The 22,376-nt window shown below is 54.0% G+C and overlaps 2 protein-coding genes across 2 annotated transcripts; both read right to left on the bottom strand.

The window, feature by feature from the left end:
- Positions 1-312: 312 nt before the first annotated feature.
- LOC118623673 (putative serpin A13) lies at positions 313-5,335 on the bottom strand. Its single transcript, XM_036251503.1, has 4 exons — positions 4,753-5,335; positions 2,861-3,131; positions 2,180-2,300; positions 313-525 (listed from the first exon to the last, which is right to left on the bottom strand). Exons 1-4 carry the CDS (start codon positions 5,333-5,335, stop codon positions 313-315), a joined length of 1,188 nt encoding a protein of 395 aa, XP_036107396.1.
- Positions 5,336-11,467: 6,132 nt separating this feature from the next.
- LOC118623667 (serpin A3-1-like) lies at positions 11,468-17,841 on the bottom strand. The gene is made up of 4 exons (XM_036251488.1): positions 17,196-17,841; positions 15,399-15,672; positions 12,791-12,938; positions 11,468-11,704 (listed from the first exon to the last, which is right to left on the bottom strand). The coding sequence occupies exons 1-4, from the start codon at positions 17,830-17,832 to the stop codon at positions 11,468-11,470; spliced, it is 1,296 nt and encodes a 431-aa protein (XP_036107381.1). The 5' UTR covers positions 17,833-17,841.
- Positions 17,842-22,376: the final 4,535 nt, after the last annotated feature.

Here is a 22,376-nt window from a genome sequence, read left to right as displayed (position 1 = left end):
TGTTTTCACAAAACGCCAAGCGATCTGTGAACACAAGCAAGTTGGAGAATCGCCAATTTAGCAACATGGATGAAAATGGAAAGGGTCTAGGCTTTGAAATAAAACACGCCTGAACCCCAGCTCCGCGGTGCCAGCTGGGTGACCTTGGGCGTGTGTGCCGGGTTCTGAGCCTCGGCTGTCAGGAGGGAGACGTGATACTAGGTGAAACCATATGAAGGCCAACTAGAGCCAGCTTCGTACGGTTCAACCTAATACTCGTTAGGTTGCTGTGGGAATTCGTTTTAAAATGAATTCGCCTTGGGGTCCGCCAGCTCATTCCCCCAGCGGGTTCACGACCTTGCCCAGGAGAAGCATGCTGCCCGTTTCTGTGTGGAAGGTCATCACCAGGAAGGGCCGGCTGAGCTCAGTGCCTGCGGCGGGCGTGGGGCCACCGGCAGGCTGCGGCCCGGGACTGAGCTGGACGTCCGTGGCCGCAGCAGCCTCTGAGCCCTCCTCCCCCAGGGACATCGCAGCCTTGTGAGTGACCTGCAAGGGAAATTCCAGAATCATCAGTGGATGCTGTGGGAGGGTTCAACCAGACCTTTATTTTTGTGCCCTTTTTTTTTTTTTCCCCCAAATTCTTTACTTTACCCCGAACTTCACCATTCGCTCCCTTACCGGGTCACCTAGCCTTCGGGCTTAGAACTCCCCATCGCCCGCCGAGCTGTGTGTGTATGTGTTTCTCTGCTGTGCTTTCCCATCCCCCACTGTGTTATACTTGTTCTGCTCACTGCTCTGTCCTTGAACTCGATCTGTGCTCGGGACCTTCCCTGGCTCTGCCCACATGTCACCTCGGTATCACTGCTGTCCGGGGAAGGCCACCCAACCTGAGTCAGGGGGTCTGGCTCCACACAGCCCCAGGCGACGTGGTCTCGGATAAGTTGCTTCCCCCTCAGCAAGGTGGTGTGACAAGGTCCCACAGCCAGGAGGGACCGAGCCAGGGCTCGGACTCGGGTCTGTTCAACCTCAGAGCCCACGCTCCCTCACTCACCCTCCACTGTCCCTTCTAGAATGTGTGACAAGGAGGCCACGGGGCCCAGGGCTGTTTGCGAGAAAGAAGGCAGGCCTTGGTGCTCAGCGACTTGACTTGGCTTCACACTAACCAACAGCTGTGGCCTAGAGTGACTATCTTAGCCTTTCTCAGCCTCAGTTTCCCCAGCTGCGGAGGGGGAATGACAGCAGGTAGTCAGGGTGGACCGTGCGTGCTGCCTGGCAGGGGCCGTGCTCAGCGAACACTGCACAGAGGGGTGAGGAGGAGAGGCCGGCGTCCTGTGGGCTACGCTCCCTCCTCTTCCTCCTGTGACCCCAGGGCCCCCGCTCCGAACACCCCCCTCCGTCCTCAGTCCCGAGGGCCGGGTCTGACCTGTGCTCCTCCACAGATCTTTCTAGAGCACAAATGTGGTCATGTTTAGAGTCCCCAGCGGGTCTCATTGGCCTCAGGATGGAGGCCCAGGTCATCAGCAGGGCTTCCGGGGTCCCCGGGTTCTCGGCTCCACCCAGAGGGCTTCTCAGCTCCCGGGGCGCGAGCCTCTCCTCCCAGGCTGTCCCCATGTTCCCTCTCAGTGTCTTCTTCTTCTTTATAAAAAAATATATGTCTATCGACTTTTTAAAGAAAGATGAAGGGAGCTAGAGATAGAAACATCGACATGAGAGGGACATATCGATTGGCTGCCTCCTGCATACCCCTCCTGGGGATCGAACCCACAACCAGGGCATGTGCCCTGACCGGGAATCGAACCGGGACCTCTCAGTCCCTGGGACGGCATTCAGTCCACTGAGCCACACAGCTGGGCTCAGTCCCTTCTTTACATAGCTTGTCCCATGGGCCCGAGATCAGGAATGACCCCCCCCCCCCAGGAGCATCCTCTGTACTTCCTGCCCTGATGGTGTGTGTGTCCATCCCGGCCTTCTCTCTCCCTGCCTGTCACCTGAGGGCAGGAGGGGGACTTGTTCCCCTGGGACCCCAAGGTCTTGTGCGGGTTGGTGTGCGATCATGTGGAGTGGATGCAGAGAGCAAAGGGTAACTTGCAAAGTTATGGAGAACAGCAGCTCCCGTCTAAGGAGATACTGGACGTCTCCTTCCAGTAGTGGCCCAAAGCCACGGAGACCCCACCACCACCCCGAAACCGGTCTACCTGACCTTGGAGATGTTCAGTCCAGGCTGCCCAGGGAGGCCTCCACCCACAGTCACTCGGGGGAGGAGCAGCTCCAGTCTGGAGGTGCTGGAAATGGAAACTTTGGGGAAACGGAAATCGAGTTCTCTGTGGAGAGACAGGATTGGTTTGCTGTCGAGACCCCGGAAGGGCGCCTCCGCCCCCCGCCGCCCAGGCCTGCAGCCTTCTCGCCCTTGCTGGCACCCCGGTCTCTCGGCCCCTTGCGCCTCCTCTCTGGGAAGAGAGCTTTCTAATGGGCACACTGTTCTCAACTGCTGTCCAGGACCCTTGGTCTCCCCCTGCTTCAGGCTGGAACTCTGCCCATCGAGGGGCCGTTGTCACCAGAACTGGGACTAGAAGCAGCCTCCAGACACCTGGCCCAGTGCAGTCGACCAGGCCCCACCCTGAGACCCCACCCTGACACCTGCAAGGAGGCCAGGAACAGTGCCCTGGGGTGACAGTGCCCTGGGGCGACAGTACCTGGGGGTGACTGACAGTGCCCTGAGGGGTTGACATGCTCTGAAAGGGGACAGTGTCCTGCGGTGATAATGCCCCAGGAATGGCAGCACTCTGGGAGGTGACAGTGTCTCAGGGAGGCAATCACTGAGCGCACTGATGGTGGCAGCAAGGAGGCGGGTCCGTCTCCCCGCACCCTGCTGTGCGTCTACCTTGACCTGAGCAAAGTGTCCCACTTGATCAGTGTCTCAGGCAGCAGGGCGTCTTCCAGCTGCGCCATGTGGCCCCGGTTGGGGAAGACGAAGAAGGTGGTGACGTTCCCGGCGTGGTCCAGCTGCAGCACGGTGCACTGCAGCTCAGGGTCGTGCAGGAAGCGGTGGCGCGCCTTCTGCCGCATCATGGGCACCCACACGGTCCTTCGCTCGTCCACAAAGAACTCCTTTGGGCTGGTGGCGCTCGGGTCAAAGGGTTGCGCCCACCCGGCTGAGGGAAGAGAAACACCGATGTCACCTTGCGGAGCATCAAGAGTGGGCTCGGGGGTCACCCATCCGGCAGCCCATAGGGGTGGGGAGGGTCCACAGTTCAGACGCCACGCCCAGCTTCATAACCCCGTCCTGGCCTGGCCTTTACTGCCTGTGCAGCCCCGGGGACCAGACCCTTGACCGCCCTGAGCTTCCGCCTCCTCGTTTGGGAAATGGGGTTAATACTATCACAATAACACCAGCATTGTGACAGTGTGAATACTATTTCGCTCTCTGGTCGTCTTAATCTCTTTCAGAGGTGGCTAATTTTCAAGGGAAAAATCACATCAGGTGGTACAAGCTGCTCTGAACACGTGTGTGGATCTGAAGGTGAGGCTCTGCCTGGCTTGCAGGTCTGAGGCAAGTTACCCAACATTGTGCCTCAGTTTTCTCAGCTCTCAAGTGGACATAATAATATCCACCTTGTTGGGTTGCCCAGAGAATTCAGTAAAAATAAAATCTGCACAGTGGCTGGCATGATAATAGGGACTTCATATTTAGATTGTGTGTGCGCGCAAACACGCTTACATAGAACATACCATAACTATTCAGAGGCATGTTGAGTAATGCCTTAGAGACTCAGGCAAATCACTCCTTTTAAAAAAAATCTGTCTTCTCATCTGTAAAATGGAACAGTGTCTTAGCCTTCCCTACTTCATCCAGGTGAGAAAGTCAAACGAGATGAAGGGTGTGGCAACGCCTCCAGACTCGCGGAGCACTATACAAACACAAGGGCGGCTGGGTTCTTCTGCTGAGTTAAGGAGGTGATTAAGGAGCGAGGCATATAATCTTATTGGCTCTTCTGGAAAAAAATAAGGGACCTCTCTCTCCTTGGGGTTCTCCCTGCCCTAATCCAGGCCTCCTGGGACGTACCAGAGGAAGAGAATTCATGCTCCTTGATTCAGTGTTGCTTACAGGGTGACTCAAAGTGGCGACCACAGCCCTCCTGCAGCAGAAGCACCTGCCGGGTAAGGAAGGAGAGCTTCCAAGGTAGGCTCCTGTGTCCCTGACCTACCTGTCCCTTAGATCAGAATCTTCTGGGGATAAGTACAGGGTACCTGCATTTTATTTTATTTATTTTTTAATCCTCACCCGAGGATATTTTTCTGTTTATCTTCATATAGAGTGAGAAGGAGAGAGAGAGAGAGAAACATCCATGTGAGAGAGACACATCGACTGATTGCCTCCCTCATATCCTGACCAGGGCCAGGGATGAACCACAACTGAGGTACATGCCCTTGACAGGAATCGAACCTGTGACCCATTGGTCCCCAGGCTGACGCTCTAACCGCTGAGCCAAACCGGCCAGGATGGGTACCTGCATTTTAAACAAGTTTCTCAGGTAGTACGTATGCACACTACAGTGGGAAAAATCTTTCTTTGAAAAAACTTGACCACTAGCAGTAAAATGGGATAGGTGATGAGTTCCCCACCACTGGAGGTATTCAAGCAGAAACATCAAGGACTTCCTATATCTAAGTCAGCAGGGGAGGCTCTCTGGATGATGTGAGGAGCAGGGCTGCAGTGTGATTGGAGCCCCAGGCCCCGGAAGGAGATTCCGCGTTGGATATACGCTTTCTTACCTCTCAGGAACATGTGATTCACAAGGACTGCTGCAGTTTCATTCCTGAGTTCCTCCACCCAGGCCCCAAGCTTCCCCTGGGTCTGCTTCTCTACATACTCGTGGATGCATTTCTGGGCCCCCACCGGGTCCCGGGTGGTCCCAGTGTCCAGGCCACCGAACCTGCGCTGGCCCAGAGTCAGGAGGAGCGGGGGGCTCTGCACAGGGAGCCTGAGCAGCAGGTCCTGGAAGCCCTCCTGGATCTCGGCCTCAGGCACCACGGAGAGGTTGAACCCCAGACCCTCCAGGAGTTGTGCCCTGTTGGCTTCAGGGGCTCCGAGGAAGAGCATGGCCAAGGCCAAGGAGATGCTCACTGGGGAAAAGAGAATGTTCTCTCCAGGGGCATCCAAAGCCAACTGTCTGTAGAGGTTGAAGGCAAAGTCTATGTTGCTCACGGAAAGTTTGTGGCAGGGCAGGGAAGGCCTGGGAGGGGTGTCCTGGGGGCCGAGGTCAACGGCATCTGAATCTTCTCGGTTAACCAGGGCCAGACAGTGATCCGCAGCCATGAGCACAGGGACCAGCAGCCACCACCGAGGGGCCTCCATCCTCTGGTGTCCTCGGTCTGGAAGCAGGGACGAGGGACAACAGTAATTGTCATGATACTCACAGTGTGGCTGCTCTGTGCCAGGCACCGTGCAAACACTTCCTCTCTCCATCGTCACCACAGCCCGACGGCGGAGGCACTGTTTTTACACCCCCATTGGACAGATAGAAAAAAAGACGCTTGAAAAGGTTAAGTAAGTCTCCCAAGGTCAAACAACTGGTAGGTGGTGGAGTCAGAACTTGAACCCAGAGCCTGGGTGGGGGTGGGTGGGGTTGACTCATGATGAGATGAAAGGATCACCCAAGCAGACATCCTGGGTGGACAGAAGCTCTTGGTGGCTGTGCACCCCCTGGGAGCGCCCTGGCCCCAGCGTGCACACGGGGGCTGTTTGCCCCCAGGGGCAGCAATGCAGAGGCCACAGATCTCGAGTCAGCTGAAGCTTCTCCAGCCACGTCTGTGGCCTGGGAAGACCCCCTCCGCCCTGTGTCCCCGCCCTTCCCACTCTCCTGTTTCCTGCTCACATGCAGAGAGGCAGAGAATGGATCTCGTGGGAGATCCCTCCTCCAGCGGACACCTCTTCAGTCCTGGCTCTGCCACACCCAGACGGGACGTGACCCCAGGCACGCTCTTGGGCCAGCAGAGAGCTCCGGAGGGGGGAGACGCGGCAGGCCCCTCCCCGGGCAGGGGCGCGTCCTGGCAGCCTGGGCTCACTCAGCTCAGCCCGTGCTGTCACGTAGGAGCCCGGAGACACCGGTCAAGTCACTTCACTTCCTCTCTGTGGGATGGGGCTAAGAACCCCCCTGTCACAGGGTTGTAGAATTTCAAAGCGATCGTGTACCAAGCTGACTCTGGCCAGGGCCTGGCACAGGAAGCGCCCCCAGGAAGCAGCAGATATTATGACCCTGGAGACCAGGCCTCCCCTCCAATGACTCTGACTCAGCAGATTCCACTCGACCGTAGAATCTGTTTTAGTAAGGGCCTAAGCTGACCCCATTTGTCCGCTCTGGGTTCAGGGAATTATTGACAGAATTAATCATCATCACATCACCCTATCCTGCCTCTGATTTTCCATGTGACTTGGGCAGTCCTGGATCTTTCTAAACCTGAGCTCTTGTATCTGGAATGGAGAAGCAGCTGAAGCTGAGCCTCGAGGAAAGCCACATCATCTATGCATCGGCAGAGGACAAACAGGTCTCCATTTGCCTGCTGATTTGCTTTCGTGAATATCTCAGCTTTGATGAAAAGTTCATTTCCTTATTCCATTTAACGTTATTCATTTGCTCATTCATCCATCCATCCATCTATCCACCCATCCATCCATCCATCCATCCACTGAACAAACACGGACCAAAATTCTATTGGGACCCGCGCTACGTGCTAGGGAGGCAACATGGATGAGACAAGGTTGCTCCCTCAGGGAATCAGGCTCACTGGGCACAGGCACAGAGAATTCATGCAGCACGTTACACGGGCAGGTCCCCCAAACCACAGAGCTTTCGAGCCGCCAGGCTGCCGCGTCCAATTCGAGCATCGTACAGGTGGAAAACTGCGGCGCAGAGAGAAGCTTGTTCCCTCACATGGTGACTTACTCAACAAACACTGGGTGGGCAGGACACGGGCACTGGCAGCCTGGGCCCTGTCTGGAAGAAGCTTGCCAGCCCTGGGGAGAGACGGAACTACAGAGCTGATGACAGCTGTCTGAGCGATGGCAGTCAGAGGTGACGGCCGATGCAGGGAGTTCCTGGAAGTCTCCAGGGAGGAACTGAGACTGGAGGACGGATCGGGAGAGAACCAGGAGAGGGTTTCCGCAGAGGGAAGAGCGTGCTCCAGGTCACAGAGGCAGGGTGAGCCAGCACCCCGGACTGTCGTCTGTATGTGCAGCCCTTGGAGCAGGAGGGTGCGTGTGTCCTGTGTGCGCGTCCTGTGTGCGCGTCCTGTGTGCGTGCACCTGCGTGACTTGTGGCAGGTTCACCGAGCTGGCTGGGGGCCCTTGACTCCAGCCCCATCACAGCTCCCCACTCACCGCAATCGAATGTTTTCCGTGAACCTTCAAAGGAGCCGGAGAGATTCAGCGGGTCTGCGTGGCCCTGAACACAGGAATTTGTCCCTGTGGGGAGGATCGTGACAGGTTGGACTTCCGGGATTAACAGACTGTACGGTGGCTGCCCGTGGCCCGATGTCAACCGTCAACATAACCAATGGGGGTTGTGTGAAAATCCATGCACCACGGAGCTCAGGGGCGCGGTGGGGCTGGCGTCCTGGACGGGAGTCTCACTCCCGTCACTGCAGCACGGCCCTCTGCTAGGTCAGACCCTCCTTTGCCTCCCTCAGCACTCAAGGTTGCCCCGAAGGTTGAACCTAGATGCATGTGGACCTTCTTTGAATCTGGGGAAAGGCTAGTTCCCTGGAGCCGGGCTCCAGCCTCTCCTGGTTTCATCCTGCCATCGGCCAGGCGTCTCTGGACACCTACGTCCTGCTGGAGGGTGTGCTCCTCAGGTCACACTTTCTGCCTCCACGGAGTTCGGGCTCAGGCTCTTGGAAATGCCACGATTCCTGTTCATGGTGCTTATAATGCTTTTCAAATTACGGTGACTGCTTCTTCAGAGATGTCAATAGACCTCGCCACTTAATGCAGTACAAACAAAAAAGTTAATATGTGCTCAACGGAAAGAGTATTTGCGAAACTTGTGCAACTTAAATACCTTCCCTACCCTACGTGGGCTTGGTGGCAGGAAGGGGACAAAGGTGACCTGCTGACTGAGTGCAGAGCAGGATTTATGTGAGCTGATGAGTGTGAGCCGGGCTTAATTTTCTCCCAGATTTGTTTATTACTTTATTTTTATTCTCCCCACCCACTGCCTACACATAAACACGCACCCAGTTTCTTCTTTTTCTTTTAATCCTCACCCGAGGATATTTCCCTTGATCAGAGAGACACAGGAAGGGAGAGGGAGAGAAAGAGAAACTTCGAAGGGAAAGAGAAACATCGATGGGTTGCCTCCCATATGAGCCCCAAATTCTAGGTACATGCCCGGACCGCAAATCGAACCCATAACCCTTTTGGCGTACAGATGACGCTCCAACTGACTGCGCCATCCAGCCGGGGCCACACAGTCACTTCTTGCTGACATATCAGGATTTTCAATTCTTTCTCTTGATATTCACTCAACGAAGAATACAGCAGAGACCTATCATTCATTCATTCGTTCGTTCATTCATTCATTGTTCACTCACTTCAGAGTACCCAGCACACGCTGAAGATTCACTCAGTACCAAGGAATAAGGCATAATCCAACTCTCGGGGATCTTTGTTTGCTTCAAATTTAGATTATGGAAGAATTGAAACATATACAACAATAAAGAGAATGGCATAGTGAACCCCAAGTACCCAATCAGAGCTTCAGTTATTGTCGGCTTGGGGACAATGCCATGTTCTTCACCCAATCCCTTTGCCCTTCCTAATATGTTGAAGCAAATCCGACACATCGTTTCCTCTACACGAATTTTTTAAGATCCTAGCCACAACAGTATCTATCACACCTTAAAAAACCCAGAATTCATTACTATCATCAAATTTGAAGTCATTGTGTCCCTGATCGGCACCCCAAGTTTTTCTTTTACAGTTAGTTTGTTTAAATTAGGCTCCAAACCAGATCTACACATGGCGTTTAGTTAATACTGCAGCCCCCCCCCCTTGTCCACGGGGATACATCCCAAGACCCGGGTGGGTGCCTGACACAACTCAGGACTGGCCCCAATACTGTGTTTTCTCCTACACATCCACACCTAGGTGGAAGTTTAATTTACGAACTAAAATAACGAATCGACAACGATAACTAATAATACAATAGACGTGTCTAGCAATGTGTGGTGACGGAAGGCACGTGAGTGCGGTCTCTCCGCGTCTCACTGACGTGCCCACCTGTGACAGAGGCGTGTGCAGAGGCGGGTGACAGCGAGCCCAGCACGCATCGCTGTTTTCTTCCTCACGATCGCGCTGGTAGGAGGGGCGTTCTTCCCGTAGATCTCGGCAACCTCAGCACATGATTTTTTTTTTCTTATGAAGTTGAGAACTTGTCACTTTTCCCCTAAAGGAAGGACTTTATGGCTTCTCGTTGGCACCTCCGCGTTCGGACCCTCATCACTGCTCTTGCGCTTGGGGACCATTATTAAGTCAAATAAGAGTGACCTGAAACGCACTGAGATACTGGGAGACACCGCGACACCCCATGGACCCATTCATTCCCCACCTGACCCCTAAGGCCCATCCCTGGCCCCTTGGTTACTCTTCTGTTGGCCCTGGGGTAACAGCTTCCTTCCAGTCCACCTCCCTACTGCCCTCTCCCTGGGTGGGCTGCCCTCTCTCAGCGGACCCCTCAGCAGAGAATTGCCCTTCTCTTTACCCCGTGTGGAACCCCTCCCCTTCCCGTCCCAGGGGACCATCCTGACTGCCCCGTTCACCCCAGATTTCCCCCTGAACAGATCCCTCGCCTGTGTCCCGGGGCCCATAGGGTTTCGAGTGTATTCAGATCTGAGTGTGTCCAAATCTGAGTGTGTCAGCTTCTCCTCCCAACCCTGCTCTTCCTGGTGTTTGAGCTCATGGGATTGTTTCTCGTCACCAGGAGCCGAAGCCGACTGTGGGTTACCCCCCCACACACACAACGACACACTGGTTCTCCCCCAGCCGGGGCATCGGCCCCACACGCCCTCTCCAGCTGGGACCCGTCTTTGCCTCGGTTCCTGCTACAGCCCCTCAGTGCGCAGCTGCATCCCTGGGCGGGGACTGCATCACTTTTGCACGGCAGTTGGAGGCATTTTCTACTGTGAACATCTGCTCACATCAACTCTCTGCATAAACTCCTCGAAAGCTGCCCCTGGCTCCAGGGAACCCTCCCAGGCTCCTTCCTGAGCTGCCCTGCCCTCGGAATCCAGCTGCTAATCCACGCCCCTTCCGCTCCTCAGCCCTGCATCAGCCCCTCCCCAGCCCTGCCCAACTTCTGTCGGACTCTGTCCTGCCCAGAACATTCTCCTCTCTATTTCCTTAACCATCTTCTACTCTTCCTCTACTCTCAGGATAGAAGTCACCTCCTCCAGGGAGCCTTCCCTGACGCCCCGGCCGACAGTGGTGCTCTCAGAGTCTCAGGCCTTGTTTTAAGATCTATGGTGCCCATCAAGTTGTAAGTCCCCTGAGGGCCATCACTGTGAACGTCTTTAAGGGCAGGGTCTCCTTGTGGCTTAGAGGGTTGTGTGATGCCCAGCAGGTTGGGAGAGCATCCTGCTGTGCTCCTCGGCTTCCTCATCTATGAATTACCACAGTAACAGCGTCTGTCTCGGGGTCCTCACAGGACTGAGTGAGTCTTCGCAGCCGGCCTGGCAGGAAGATCTCAACTCTGTTTGTCGTCGACATCGCCCCTGGTGCCTGCGTGACCCCCGGCGCCCCCACAGCTTCGGACCACGACTGAGTGTTCGCGTTCATTGCCGCTGTGTGTGTTGCTCCTCTGTCCCCAGGCCCTCATTCTGGTTGCTGGGGGACCACCTGTCGGGGGAGGTTCAGAACTGGGAACCTGGAAGGTAGTCACTCTCCCCAGGCTGGGAGTGCTGGGGTCCGAAGGGGGAGATCCCGGAATGAGGAGGGCCCAGCTCAGCTGTGGAAAGAAGGGGTCCAGGGCTGTGCCAGATGTGCTCAGGGCTGGGAGCCCCCGCAAGGGTCAGCACGTGGGCAGACCCTGCGGGAGGGAGACCGTGACACTGGAACTGGGGACCAGAGAGCCCAGAGAGTAGGAATCGGGCCACAGGTGCACCTCCTAGTCCTCAGCTGAGGTCCAGGTGGCTGGGTCCTGTCCAGGCTCCTGAAGGTGAAGGCCCAGGGACCCAGGGCCGGGGCAGTGGCACTGAGCCCGTTAGGGAGGTCTGGGAGCTGGGCCCAGGGCATGGAGCCCCTCAGATCAATGGAAAGGACAAGGAACACGCCCATCGCAAGGAAGAGGGTTTATTGCTGTCGAGAGGTTCCAGGTCCTCTGATGAACAACCTCCAGTGCAGGTAGGAGCCACCAGGTGGTCTGTCACTGTCCCAACCGTGAGCTGGCTGGGCCAGGTGCGCAGCTCCTCGGTGCACCCAGACACCCAGGCACCCTTAGCGGAGGATCCTCGCCATTTGTGAGGAGCTGTTGTCTTCATTGGGGTGGACGACTCTGCCACAAAAGAGGATGCTCTGCGTGTTTTTGGAGACTATGGATAACAGAAAGGGCCTGTTGAACTTCACAGTGGTCCTTGGTTCTATTCCTATGGACGTAATGCCCGCTGATATTCCTGTGGCAGCAGCTGCTTCCGTGCCATTCTCGGCCACTTCAATCAGGGCTTTGTGGACCACCTGTGAGGACAGCAGGGCATTACCCACCACAGGAGGGGTAGGCAGGAGGTAAGTATCCTGCCTGTGTGCCTCTATGGGCACTGACATTTTTCGAGCGTCTACCATTGACCTGTCCCCGTGCTGATCAACTTGTTCACTTTGCCTATTCCTCCCAACACCCCTGTCATCAGGTTGTCACGGTCCTGGTGCCCAGAGGGGCACACTGAGGCTCAGGGCTGTGGCTGACCTGCCCAGGGCAGAGGAGGGGCACCCTGGTCTGGATGCCCTCTGTCTGAGCCCAGGGACCGTGCTGCCCCCACACCCCCCTCTTGTCGGGGTCGAGGGCGGTGTGGGCCGTTTCCTGCAAGCTCCTTTCCAGACCCTCCACCTCGAGCAGCTGATGCACAGGCTTGCTAGGACCTCCCGGGGGAGGGCGGAGCTGGCCAGCTCTCTGCGCCTCCCCTGCCCAGCTCAAATGTCCGGGGGCAGGGCTGCTTTGCAGAGGATGTGGCTCCCCATCCTCACACCATGCAGCCTCCCACCACTCCTGCACTTGACCCCCCATGGCCAAGCCTCTGCAAGGTGGGGTGCAGAGGGGAGGGCTGCCCTGCTGCTCCCCTTAACCTGACTACTCTGCTTCTGGGAATGCAGTGTAGGGGTCCGGTATCTTCCATTCTCTTAGGGAATCTTCATCACATTTGCCCCAGAGCCATGGTTACTACCTCCTCCCTCTTACCTGCTCACCCACGTACTGCACAGGGCCCAGGACCTATCACCCCGTTTACCCGTGAAAACCTGGGGAGGAGGCCTTTGATTCTATACCCTACAGGCAGTAAAAGGTGGAGCCGGGGTGGGGGTCACCGCTGATTCCACCACAGGCTTTTTCCCGTCACCAGCTTCTGTGACAGGAGATCACAGGGAGGTGCGGACCAGCCCCCAGGACCTTCAGAAACCAGCTCTCCTGGGCTTGGCAGAGCCGCAGGGAGGGTGGTTGGAGACTGAGAAATGCACTTCTGTAGGCAAGTTCAAGCTTCCCCAAGGGTGTGCCTGGCCTTCCTCCTTCCAGCTCCTGCAGGTGGGGGACTTGTCCATGCACTAAAGACTCACCTGAGAGACCTTCAGGTCCTTGCCACCTGCAATACCTGACAGGTCAGCCTGGTTCTGGAAGACTGTCCTTATGCCCAGCTCAGGGAGTGTGCGTTCCAGATCATAGTGACTGGAGAAGGAAAACTTTGGCAGGTACAGGCCTATTTGTCTAGAAATGAGAAAAATAAATGTGAACACCTGCTTGACTCAGGGCCCACCTGTCTCCCACTCACAGTGCGGTCTCCACTGGTGTCTTTTCGACCTCGGCCTTCGTGCTTGAAATAAGTATTTCTTTCCTCACTTTCCTGACCCCTGTGCTCACTCTTCTTAATTCATTATCTGTCCATTCCCGTCAGCCCGACCCTGCATGCTGGCGGTGCCCTGGACAGAGCACAGGCAGTGGCTGACCTTGCCCCAGAGCCAGCACACCCAGTGGACAGCTTCAGAACACTTCAAAGCACCACCACCCAACCACCTCCATAAGTGACACACTCAAGGAGTGAACTCAGTGTGTACTAGAGCCCTGATGAAGTAAGTCTTGCTCTGTGTGGTGGGCCCCTGCACAGCTGATCATCCAAGGTGGACAAAAGTCAGTGGATAATAGGCACAGTGAGTCCTTGCAGCTGAGCAGCCTGAGTAAAACCCTCTCACTGATGTGCCAACAGCAATCAAGACTCCATTACAACAGAAGAGTGTAAAGTCCACATGAGGGGTGCACCTTGAGGGCCCAGCTGGGAGACCAGGGAGGTTGTGCCACTGGACCCTACAGGACACCTACTATAATAGGCCACCCTAGGAAGCCCAGGAGACATAATAACTCTGCCTACTACATAGAAACAAACACAGGGAGGCAGCCAAAATGAGGAGACAAGGAAACATGTCCCAAAGAAAAGAACAGAACAAAATTCCAGGAAAATAGCTAAACAAAATGAAGATAAGCAATCTAACAGATGCAGAGTTCAAAACACTGCTTATAAGGATGCTCAATGAACTTAGTAGAACTTCAATGAATTTAGTGAGGACCTCAAGAGCATAAGAAAGGACCAGTCAGAAATGAAGGATGCACTAACTGAAATAAAGTATAATTTCCAGAGATTCAATAGTAGAGTACGTAATAAAGGAAGTAAACCATTGCTTTGAAATATAAGAAAGCAAAAAACACCAATCAGAGCAGCAAAAAGAAAAAAGAATTTAAAAATATGAGAGTAGTGTAAGGAGCCTCTGAGACAACTTCAAGTGTACAACATTCGCATCATGGGGGTGCCAGAAGGAGAAGAGAGAGAACAAGAAATTGAAAACCTATTTGAAACAATAACAACAGAAAACTTCCCTAACTTGGTGAAGAAAACAGACATACAAGTCCAGAAAGCATAGAGAGTCCCAAACAAAATGAACCCTACGAGGCCCACACCAAGACACATCATAATCAAAATGCAAAAGGTTCAAGACAAAGAGAATCTTAAAAGCAGCAAGAGAGAAGCAGCTAGTTACCTACAAGGGAGCTCCCATAAGACTGTCAGATGATTTCTCGAAAGAAACTTTGCAGGCCAGAAGAGAGTGGCAAGAAATATTCAGAGTGATTAAAAGCAAGAACCTACAATCAAGATTACTTTATCTTGCAAAGTTATCATTTAGAATCGATGGACATATAAACAGCTTCCCAGACAAGAAAAAGCTAAAGGAGTTCATCACCACCAAACCATTAGTATATGAAATGTTGAAGGGTCTTCTTGAAGAAAAAGAAGATAAAAAATATAAACGAACAAAATGGCAATAAATACATATCTATCGGCAACTGACTCTACAAACAAAATGAACAAGCAGAACAGAAACATTCTCATAAATACAGGAAACATTTTGCTGGTTGCCAGATGGGAGGGGGGTTGGGGGAATGAGTGAAAAAGGTGAAGGAATTAAGAAGTACAAATTGGTTGTTAGACTGACAAACTTCAAAGGGAAGGGGGTGGGGGGTGGGAAGAAATAAACCAAAGAACTTATATGCATATATGCACAACCAATGGACACAGACAACAGTGTGGGGAAAGGCAGGAGGGGGGTGGGAGCAGGGAGGAGGGGGTCAATAGGGGAAAAAGAAGGATCATCTGCAATACATTCAACAATAAAGATAATTTTTTTAAAAATTAAAAATTAGATAAAGAAAAAAATGCTGAACAGTTGAAAGAAAGAAAAGAGAGAGAGAGAGAAGAGAAAGAAAGAAAGAAAGAAAGAAAGAAAGAAAGAAAGAAAGAAAGAAAGAAAGAAAGAAAGAGCCAGTGTAAAGCTGCTTCCCAGAGCCTGTCTCACTACTACCTGCGACCAATCACAATTCCTGTCCCTCTACCCTCGAGAGGCAGAGAGAAGGAGAGAACACGCACGAGTTGGGGTCTGTGCTGAGGATCCCTGTGACGAGGAGCAGGTCAGAGTCAGAGCAGCCTAGCTCCTGTCCCAGCTAATGTTACCCTCTCAGTGAAGGAAAGAATTCAGGTCTGAAGCCACACAGGGCAAGGTGACTCCACACTGGCTGGTCCCCCCAGGGCAGCCCACCCAGCCCTCAGTGACACCAGAGTGCGGGGCGGTGGGCGGCTGGGGAAGAGAGGGGATGGCCTGCACCCTGGTCCGGGATACTCACGTCATCCGCAGTGACTCTCTCCACCGCGTCAGTGTCTCGGGGGCCAGAGCAGCCTCCACGGTCCTCATTCTGCCCTCGTCCGGGAGGATGAAGAGCGCGCTGTAGTTGCTGTTGTACCTGAGCTCCACCACCGTGCAGGAGAGCTCCTCGTCCCGGAAGTAGGGCGTGGTCAGGTCCGAAGTCTTCATCATGGACACTATCACTGACCTTCCATCAGTCAGCGAGAACGTGGACGGGCGCGTATCCTGGGGGTCGAAGGGCGTCTCCCACTTGGCTAAGGGGAAGCAGGGGTGGGAGAGCTCTGTGAGTCGGGGGCTGCCCGGACCCACCCCTCCTGTGCGCACGTGCCCTGGGCAGTGAAGACATTCTGCATCCAACCAGCCGATCCGCAGCTCCTCTCACGAGTGGCCAGGCCCTGCTTTGCTAAACACCTTGGCAGGTCGGGAAGCCCCACAGGTATGGACCAGACAGTGGCCATGCATGGAAGGCCTGGTTAATTGTGCTCAGTGGGAAACCCACAGGAATCTGGGCAGAGGAAATGCACGAGAGAGACAGGGGCTAGGGAAAGGGGGGGCATGGAGGCATGAGGGGCCTGGGCCTGGGGGAAGAGGGAAACCCTGCTTGCTGAAAGGCTGAACCAATAGTTCCTCGCTGGGTGCAGGGTGGGCACATGCCCCTGGGGCTCGTGAAACAGGCTGCAGCCTCTGCCCAATGGGGACGCAGAGGGCAGGGCCAAGGTCAACTCAGGACAGGGGCCGGGCGTCTCCCCCACACTCGGAGAATAGCAGCACTCAGTGGGGTGTGTGGATTCCTGGGGAGAACATCCCAAATTTGAGACCCGGGGCTTCCTTGGAAATGTGTGGCCATCTCCACTTTCCCCTTGGTTTTCTCGCCTTCGCGTCCCCGAGTCTCTGTTGCTAGGAGCAGGAGAGGGGGGGAAGCTGGACGGGCTGGTGTGCCCTGGCTAGGAGAATTTGGGGGAGAGTCCCAGGCTAGGGCAGCGTGGCAGGAAGGGAAACAGAGGCTCAAGGAGCACACACAGCAGTGAGCCCTGGATTCCTTCACAGAGGGATGGGCTTCGTGTCCTCCTCTGCGGGTGCAAAGAGCCCCAGGAAGGCTCGCCCAGGCCCCAGCCAGGAGCCCCCAGCACAGGGCTCTCTCTGTGCCTCCACTCAGCTCATGTGCCTCGGGGACCTTCCCACCCTCTGACTCCTGATCGATCTCTGGGTCCCTGTCGTCCTTCTGTCCCCCTTGGGCCTGCTCACTCCATCAGGCAGAACCTATCAGCTTGCACTCTGCCCCTTGGGATGCCGTCTGCATTTGCTGAGCTCCTGTCTATGGGACTCGGCGGTGGACCCACCGAAGAGGGTCCTTCCCAGGTCAGGCGATGGGCACCGGCAGAGGGCCGGCCTGAGCGAGTCCGAAGCCTCTCTTCAGGGAGAAGCTCGAGTTTCCGCCCAGGAGGAGTGATTTGGAAGGACAGCCCCTTCCTTCTGGGAGTGGGGCAAGTTTAGTCAGGTAAAAAGCACCACTCTGGCTAGACCAAGGGTTCATGGGCTCCTTGGTTGTTATGCCCTGGAATGACAAATTAACGTGGAAATACCCAAGAGAAGACAACGCCCATGGGCAGGGCGGGCACCGGTGCCCGTGTCCTCTCTCCTCATCCCCACACGAGCCAAGGGCACCCTCCTCAGTAGCCGTTTCCCTGGTAACAAAGGTTGTTCCACCAGGACAGCAATAGCCCTGAAGGCTGAGAAATACATTCTGTTTCCTTCCGAACCCCACACCAGCACTCACCTTTAAAGTAGATGTAATTGACCAGGACCATCACTACACCTACGTCAAGGTTACTGACCAAATCCACAATTTTCCCCTGGGTTTTCTCCATCACGTAGTCATTGATGAGCTTCTTTGCAGCGGCGGGATCCCGGAAGGCAGTAGAGAAAGCCTCGGAGGCGTACAGCACCTCGGCGTCGTCCCTGAAGTTGTACAGCAGCCTCATCCGCTCATCGATGAACAGGGCGTTGCCCACGCTCAGCTGCAGTGAGTTGCTGGGTTGGCTGAGGGTGCACAGGAGATGCTGGAAGCTCCGGTGGACTTCTGCCTCAGAGATGTCTGTGGGGTTGAACTTGAGGCCTTTGAGGATCTCAGTCCGGGTGGTGCCTCGAGCCCCCAGGGACAGGAAGGCCAGGGCAATGGAGATGCTCAATGGGGAGAAGATGACATTCTCATTGGGGTTCCTCAAAGCCAAGTGCTTGTAGAGGCTGAAGGCAAAGTCGGCGTGGACGGGAGCTAATCTGAGGTTGTCCACAGGTGCGTGGTGGTGTTGGTCCTCCTGGGTCACAACCCCTGGGTGAAGCTTGCCCCCTGGGAGGCCGTGGACAGAGGGGCAGAGGCCAGCCACCAGGAGGCCCAGAATTGGGAGAAATGCCATTCCTTCTGCCTTCAGGTCTGAAAAGCAAAGCTCCTGTAAGTCTCGGAGGGCCAGGGGTGCCCAGACCGCCCCCCACTGCCCCCAACATGGCCTGCTTTCCGTTCTCCCCTCTGCTAGCCTTCTGACCTCCGCTTTGGGCAATTTCCTGAGCACCCATCACACATAATTACGCTCTGTGCTCCCTCTCACATGTTGAGGTATGGCCTATATTCTTGCAAGTTTTCCCCATGGAGAACTGGGCACAGAGAGGGGCATGGGCTTGCCCATGGTCACACAGCAAGGAAGTGACAGAGCGCAGGTGAGGAGCTCAGTGTGCCTGCTCCTAGGTGGGAAGCCGTGATGGGTGTGAGGTGCTGTGCGGTCAGCGTGCACCCTCCCTCCTGCTTGGGGAGCCCGCAGCACTCAGAGGGGCTGGAAGGCAGGCTCCTTTTCCTGTATTTCCTGTCCACCCCCAAGTAGAAGCGCAGGAAGGAGCCCTGGGCCCATCAGAGACCCCAGCGCTGCTGCTGGTCTGTCAATGATGTGGCGCAGGGCCAAGCTCTCCACGGCGTGCCTGGTGGCAGGAAGGCTCGTGCAGAGAGGGCACACAGAGCAGAGCTGCAGCTAGATGGCCCTGGTAGGTGTTGGTGCAAAGCCCAGAGAAAAATAGAATGTTCTTCTCAGCCTCTGCCAGCTTGACCAGGTACTTGTTTCCACCTCTTCTATCGTCTGCCCGAAAGGGCTCCTGGTGGGGAGAGCCATGCGCGCCTCAGAGCTGCAGAGACCTGGACAGGATTTCCTTGTGGCCACTTGTGGTTGCCGGCAGGTGACAAGGCAGCACAAACCTCTCCGAGCCTGTTTCCATGTCCGTGCAGCATGTGGAGTAGCTCCGGAGAGATAGCCAATGAAGGTGCCTGGCTCCTATCAGGTGTCTAAGGATTCTGCCTCCTCCCACAGGCCCCTGCTCTGAGACTACAAGCTATGACTCCCCGGGAGAGGGATGGAGCTGGTGAGGCAGGAAACCAGAGAGACGCGGAGTTTGAAGCCAAAGACTGCAGCCGCAGGGCTATTTACCCTCCGCCTCTGGCCACTCAGCTCTGAGTTCAGAGGGCAAAGGGCAGCTCAGGAGGTGGGGAAGAGACAGGAAGAAGAAGAGAAGGGGAAAGAGGAGGGAAGGGGAGGGGAGAGGAGAGGACAGTAGGGAGCTGAGCTCATTGTCACCAGTGGGCAATGGAGTGACCTTTAGACAATTCAGGGAACAGAAGCAGGTCAATTGCCTCAGCTGTTAACTCTCTGGCTTATGTAACCACTTCTTTGGAAAGAAGTTAAACTCCCACATGTTATTTCTAGGAAAAAATAGCTTGTCTGTTTGGGCGGGTCGGCAGACGGCTCTGTGTCTGAGCAGCCCGTCCTTTGGATGGCTGGGCTACAGCCCGCTTGTCTGCTTGGCAGGACACTGGAGGCCAGAACAGTCCCCAGTGAGCCCCTGAGGCCTCTTCCCAGAGGGACCAAGTACAATCATTCTGTCTGCACCACTTTGAGGGCAGCCCCTGTACCAGGCCAGGGGAGGCCCCTCCTGCCCCCAGAGAGCGCTCCTCCTGAGGGTGGTACACTGCTGGGTGGGGTACACAGCTGACGCAAAGGAGAGCCCAGTGGCGGGGGCAGAAATGACCCTAGACACCCTCGCTGCACGTCACCCTTTGCAGGTGTACAGCTCACACCCAGACAGAGGACAGTCTTCAGAGGACACCAGGACTGGCCCCAGCACTCCGGCACGTGTCCTCGTGGCTCCCTCCTGCCACACGGTCCATGGGTCCAGGCTAAGACCTAGAACCCCCAGACGAGTGGATTCCTTTGCTCCCCGTACGCTCAGCATCGTGGATTACCTGCCTCGGTGAGCTGGGTGTCCTTAGTGGATGCCAAAGCCACTGCTGGCCAAGAGCACTAGCTTCTCGTGGGTGCAAATGCTTATTTATCCCTGCAGAGGACTCCTCCCTCCCTTGGGAAATGTTGAGGGGAATTCCATTTCAGAATGGAAATCGAAAATGATCATTTCTCGTAACACCATTAGAGATCCCGGAATGATCCAGTGCTGGCAACAGCTGGCTTCTTTTCTCTTGAAAACGAAACTCTTCCTTTGTTAGTTTTTGCTTTGGTTATGAAATACTCATTCAGGAACATGTGAAAACTCAGAAACATATAAGAAGGGACACTGAACAGCATGCTTTGGAATCTCATCACCCAGTGACAGTCCCAACTAACAGTGGTTGGAGTTTTCTGTCCCTTTTCTTTCGTCTGTGTGCATGTGTGTGTGATACAAATTTCCATGCAGAAGCTCAGACATTTTAAATTTTTTTATTCCTAAATATTTATTAAACAGACATTTTTAACACAACACTCTTTATTTCCTTATAGCTTGATTTACATATGAGGCACCTCCTCCCAATTTCCAGAGATGGGGGTATTGGTCTGGGGCCCCCAAGCTTATGGAGAACGTGCATGTCCCAGGGCCCTCTGGTATCAAGCCCCAGCTTTCTTTGGGGGCATGTCTCCAATACAGGGCCCACTGACAGATGGGTTTCTCTCATTCCTGGCCTCCAGGGCTCTTCATATCTTCTCTGAGCTCATCACAGGCCTTAATTGGGCTTATAGGAAAAACCTACCCCTTGATCCCTCATCGTCACAACCCTCCATCCATGACAACCTCTGACAAACCTCTTTGGAACCCCTACACAGAGCACAGTTTGGAAACCACTGGCTTACTGGGGAGGGAATGGCTTTGGCATGAGGTAAACCTGGATTCTGAATGTACCATTCACCAGCTGTGTGACCTCAAGCAAATTACTGGAAATACCTCTATCTTCATTTCCTCCTCTATAAAATACAGGTGACATTTTCCTGGCAGTGTGATTATAAAGAGTAAGTGAAATAATACTAAATGTAAGCTCTATTAGTACCTTATTTTTGTTTGTTTTGTGTAATGCTGCATCCTTAGAGTTCTTAATAAGTATTTGTTGACTGTAAAACACAGGTGACCAAGAAGAGTTTGGTCCAATCTTCGCTGAAAGGGTGACTTATGTCTGTTTAAGCTCCAAACATTTTCAGAATGGAATACAAATATTTAAGTTAGGAAATAGTGGCAAAACAAGTTTAGATGGAGGCAGTGGGTTGAGCTGGTAGCTCCACTTTTTGAGGGACCCAGGATCCTTCCATCTTGTTGTTCTGCCATTCATGGTTTTTGTTTTCCAGGTTCAAGACAACAAATTGCCATGTTCACCTCCAGTCAATAAGAATGGGAAGAGGGGAAGGGAAGGACATATTACTTTCTTTGAAAGGAATAATTTATATGCCCTATGTGATTTCCACTTGTGTGCCATTGGCCAGAGCTTGGTCATATGGCTACACCTAGCTGCAAGGGAGGCTGTGCAGTGTAGTTGATAGTCTACATTATATAGCCACATGTCAACTAAAAATGTGGGGTTCTATTACCATGAGAGAGAAAATAAAAATGGACATTAAGCATGACTAATAATCTTGCCCAAACATGTACCTGAGTGTTCCCATATTCTTTAGCCCAAGGACAAATATCATTTTCTTTAAAACTGAACCAACTCAGTGTGAATGCAGAAAATTTGCTACCTTCTCCAAATACCACTGTGGATGCTCTGGGGGGAAGAAGGGAGCTGATATGTCTTGGGTGCCACCTGTTACCTGGAGCACCAGAATGATGCTCCAGGGCCATATGCACGAAACCTCTGGCCATCTCTCAGTTTCTTCTGTGGGCTCTGACAGCCTTCATCGGTCAACTTTTCCCCAAGCATTGGTACAGCCCCCCCGCCCCATTTAGTTCTGCAAGCAGTGTTCATGCCAGGATCGCATTGTCACAATGTTCTCTAGGGCCTGCTAAGAATATAAGAGAATTATGACAGAGAAAGAAAAGCAAAACAAATAGCTGCTACTGTTCCAGAATCCACTGGCCTCTCCTCTTCAGGATTGTCCCTTCCTGGTCATCTCTCTACTGGCCACTGAAACTACCATATCATTGGAGACTGTCTCATGAGCCAGCAGTCCCTTCAGAATATTCTCTCCTTTCACTCAAGGGGACCTACATCATATTTCTGAACAGTACAAAAGAAGCAAAAAAAATTAGAGGCATAGTGATGTCTGCAGGACATGCCCCTGCCTCTGAGGAAGAGAGCTTGCTGTACTCACACACTTGCTATACTCAACATGTGCTTTGGGGACCAGCAGCAGGGAGCTTGTTAGAAAGACAAACCATTGGGACCCACCTCAGACCTGCTAATTCAGAATCTGTACCCTGAGATGCTCCCCAGGAGATTTATGTGCACTTTACAGGCTCAGGAGCACCACCATATAGGCTAGGCAGGTGAAGGGAAGCAGAACGTATCATCCAAAGTGCCTCTTGGGTTACCCTTTCATGAGGAACATTTATATTCATAAGGGACATCCCCATTGTGAAGCTGTATCCCTCTCTGTGCCAGAAAGGGGAAGATGAGTACATCTCTAGAAACTCTTACCAGTGGAGAAGGCAAGGACTTAACACC

Source organism: Molossus molossus, unplaced genomic scaffold (genome assembly GCF_014108415.1).
Source record: "Molossus molossus isolate mMolMol1 unplaced genomic scaffold, mMolMol1.p scaffold_m16_p_1, whole genome shotgun sequence".
Classification (NCBI taxonomy): Eukaryota; Metazoa; Chordata; class Mammalia; order Chiroptera; family Molossidae; genus Molossus; species Molossus molossus.
Note: the sequence above shows the minus strand (reverse complement) of the source record. Positions and strands in the feature narration are given on the sequence as shown.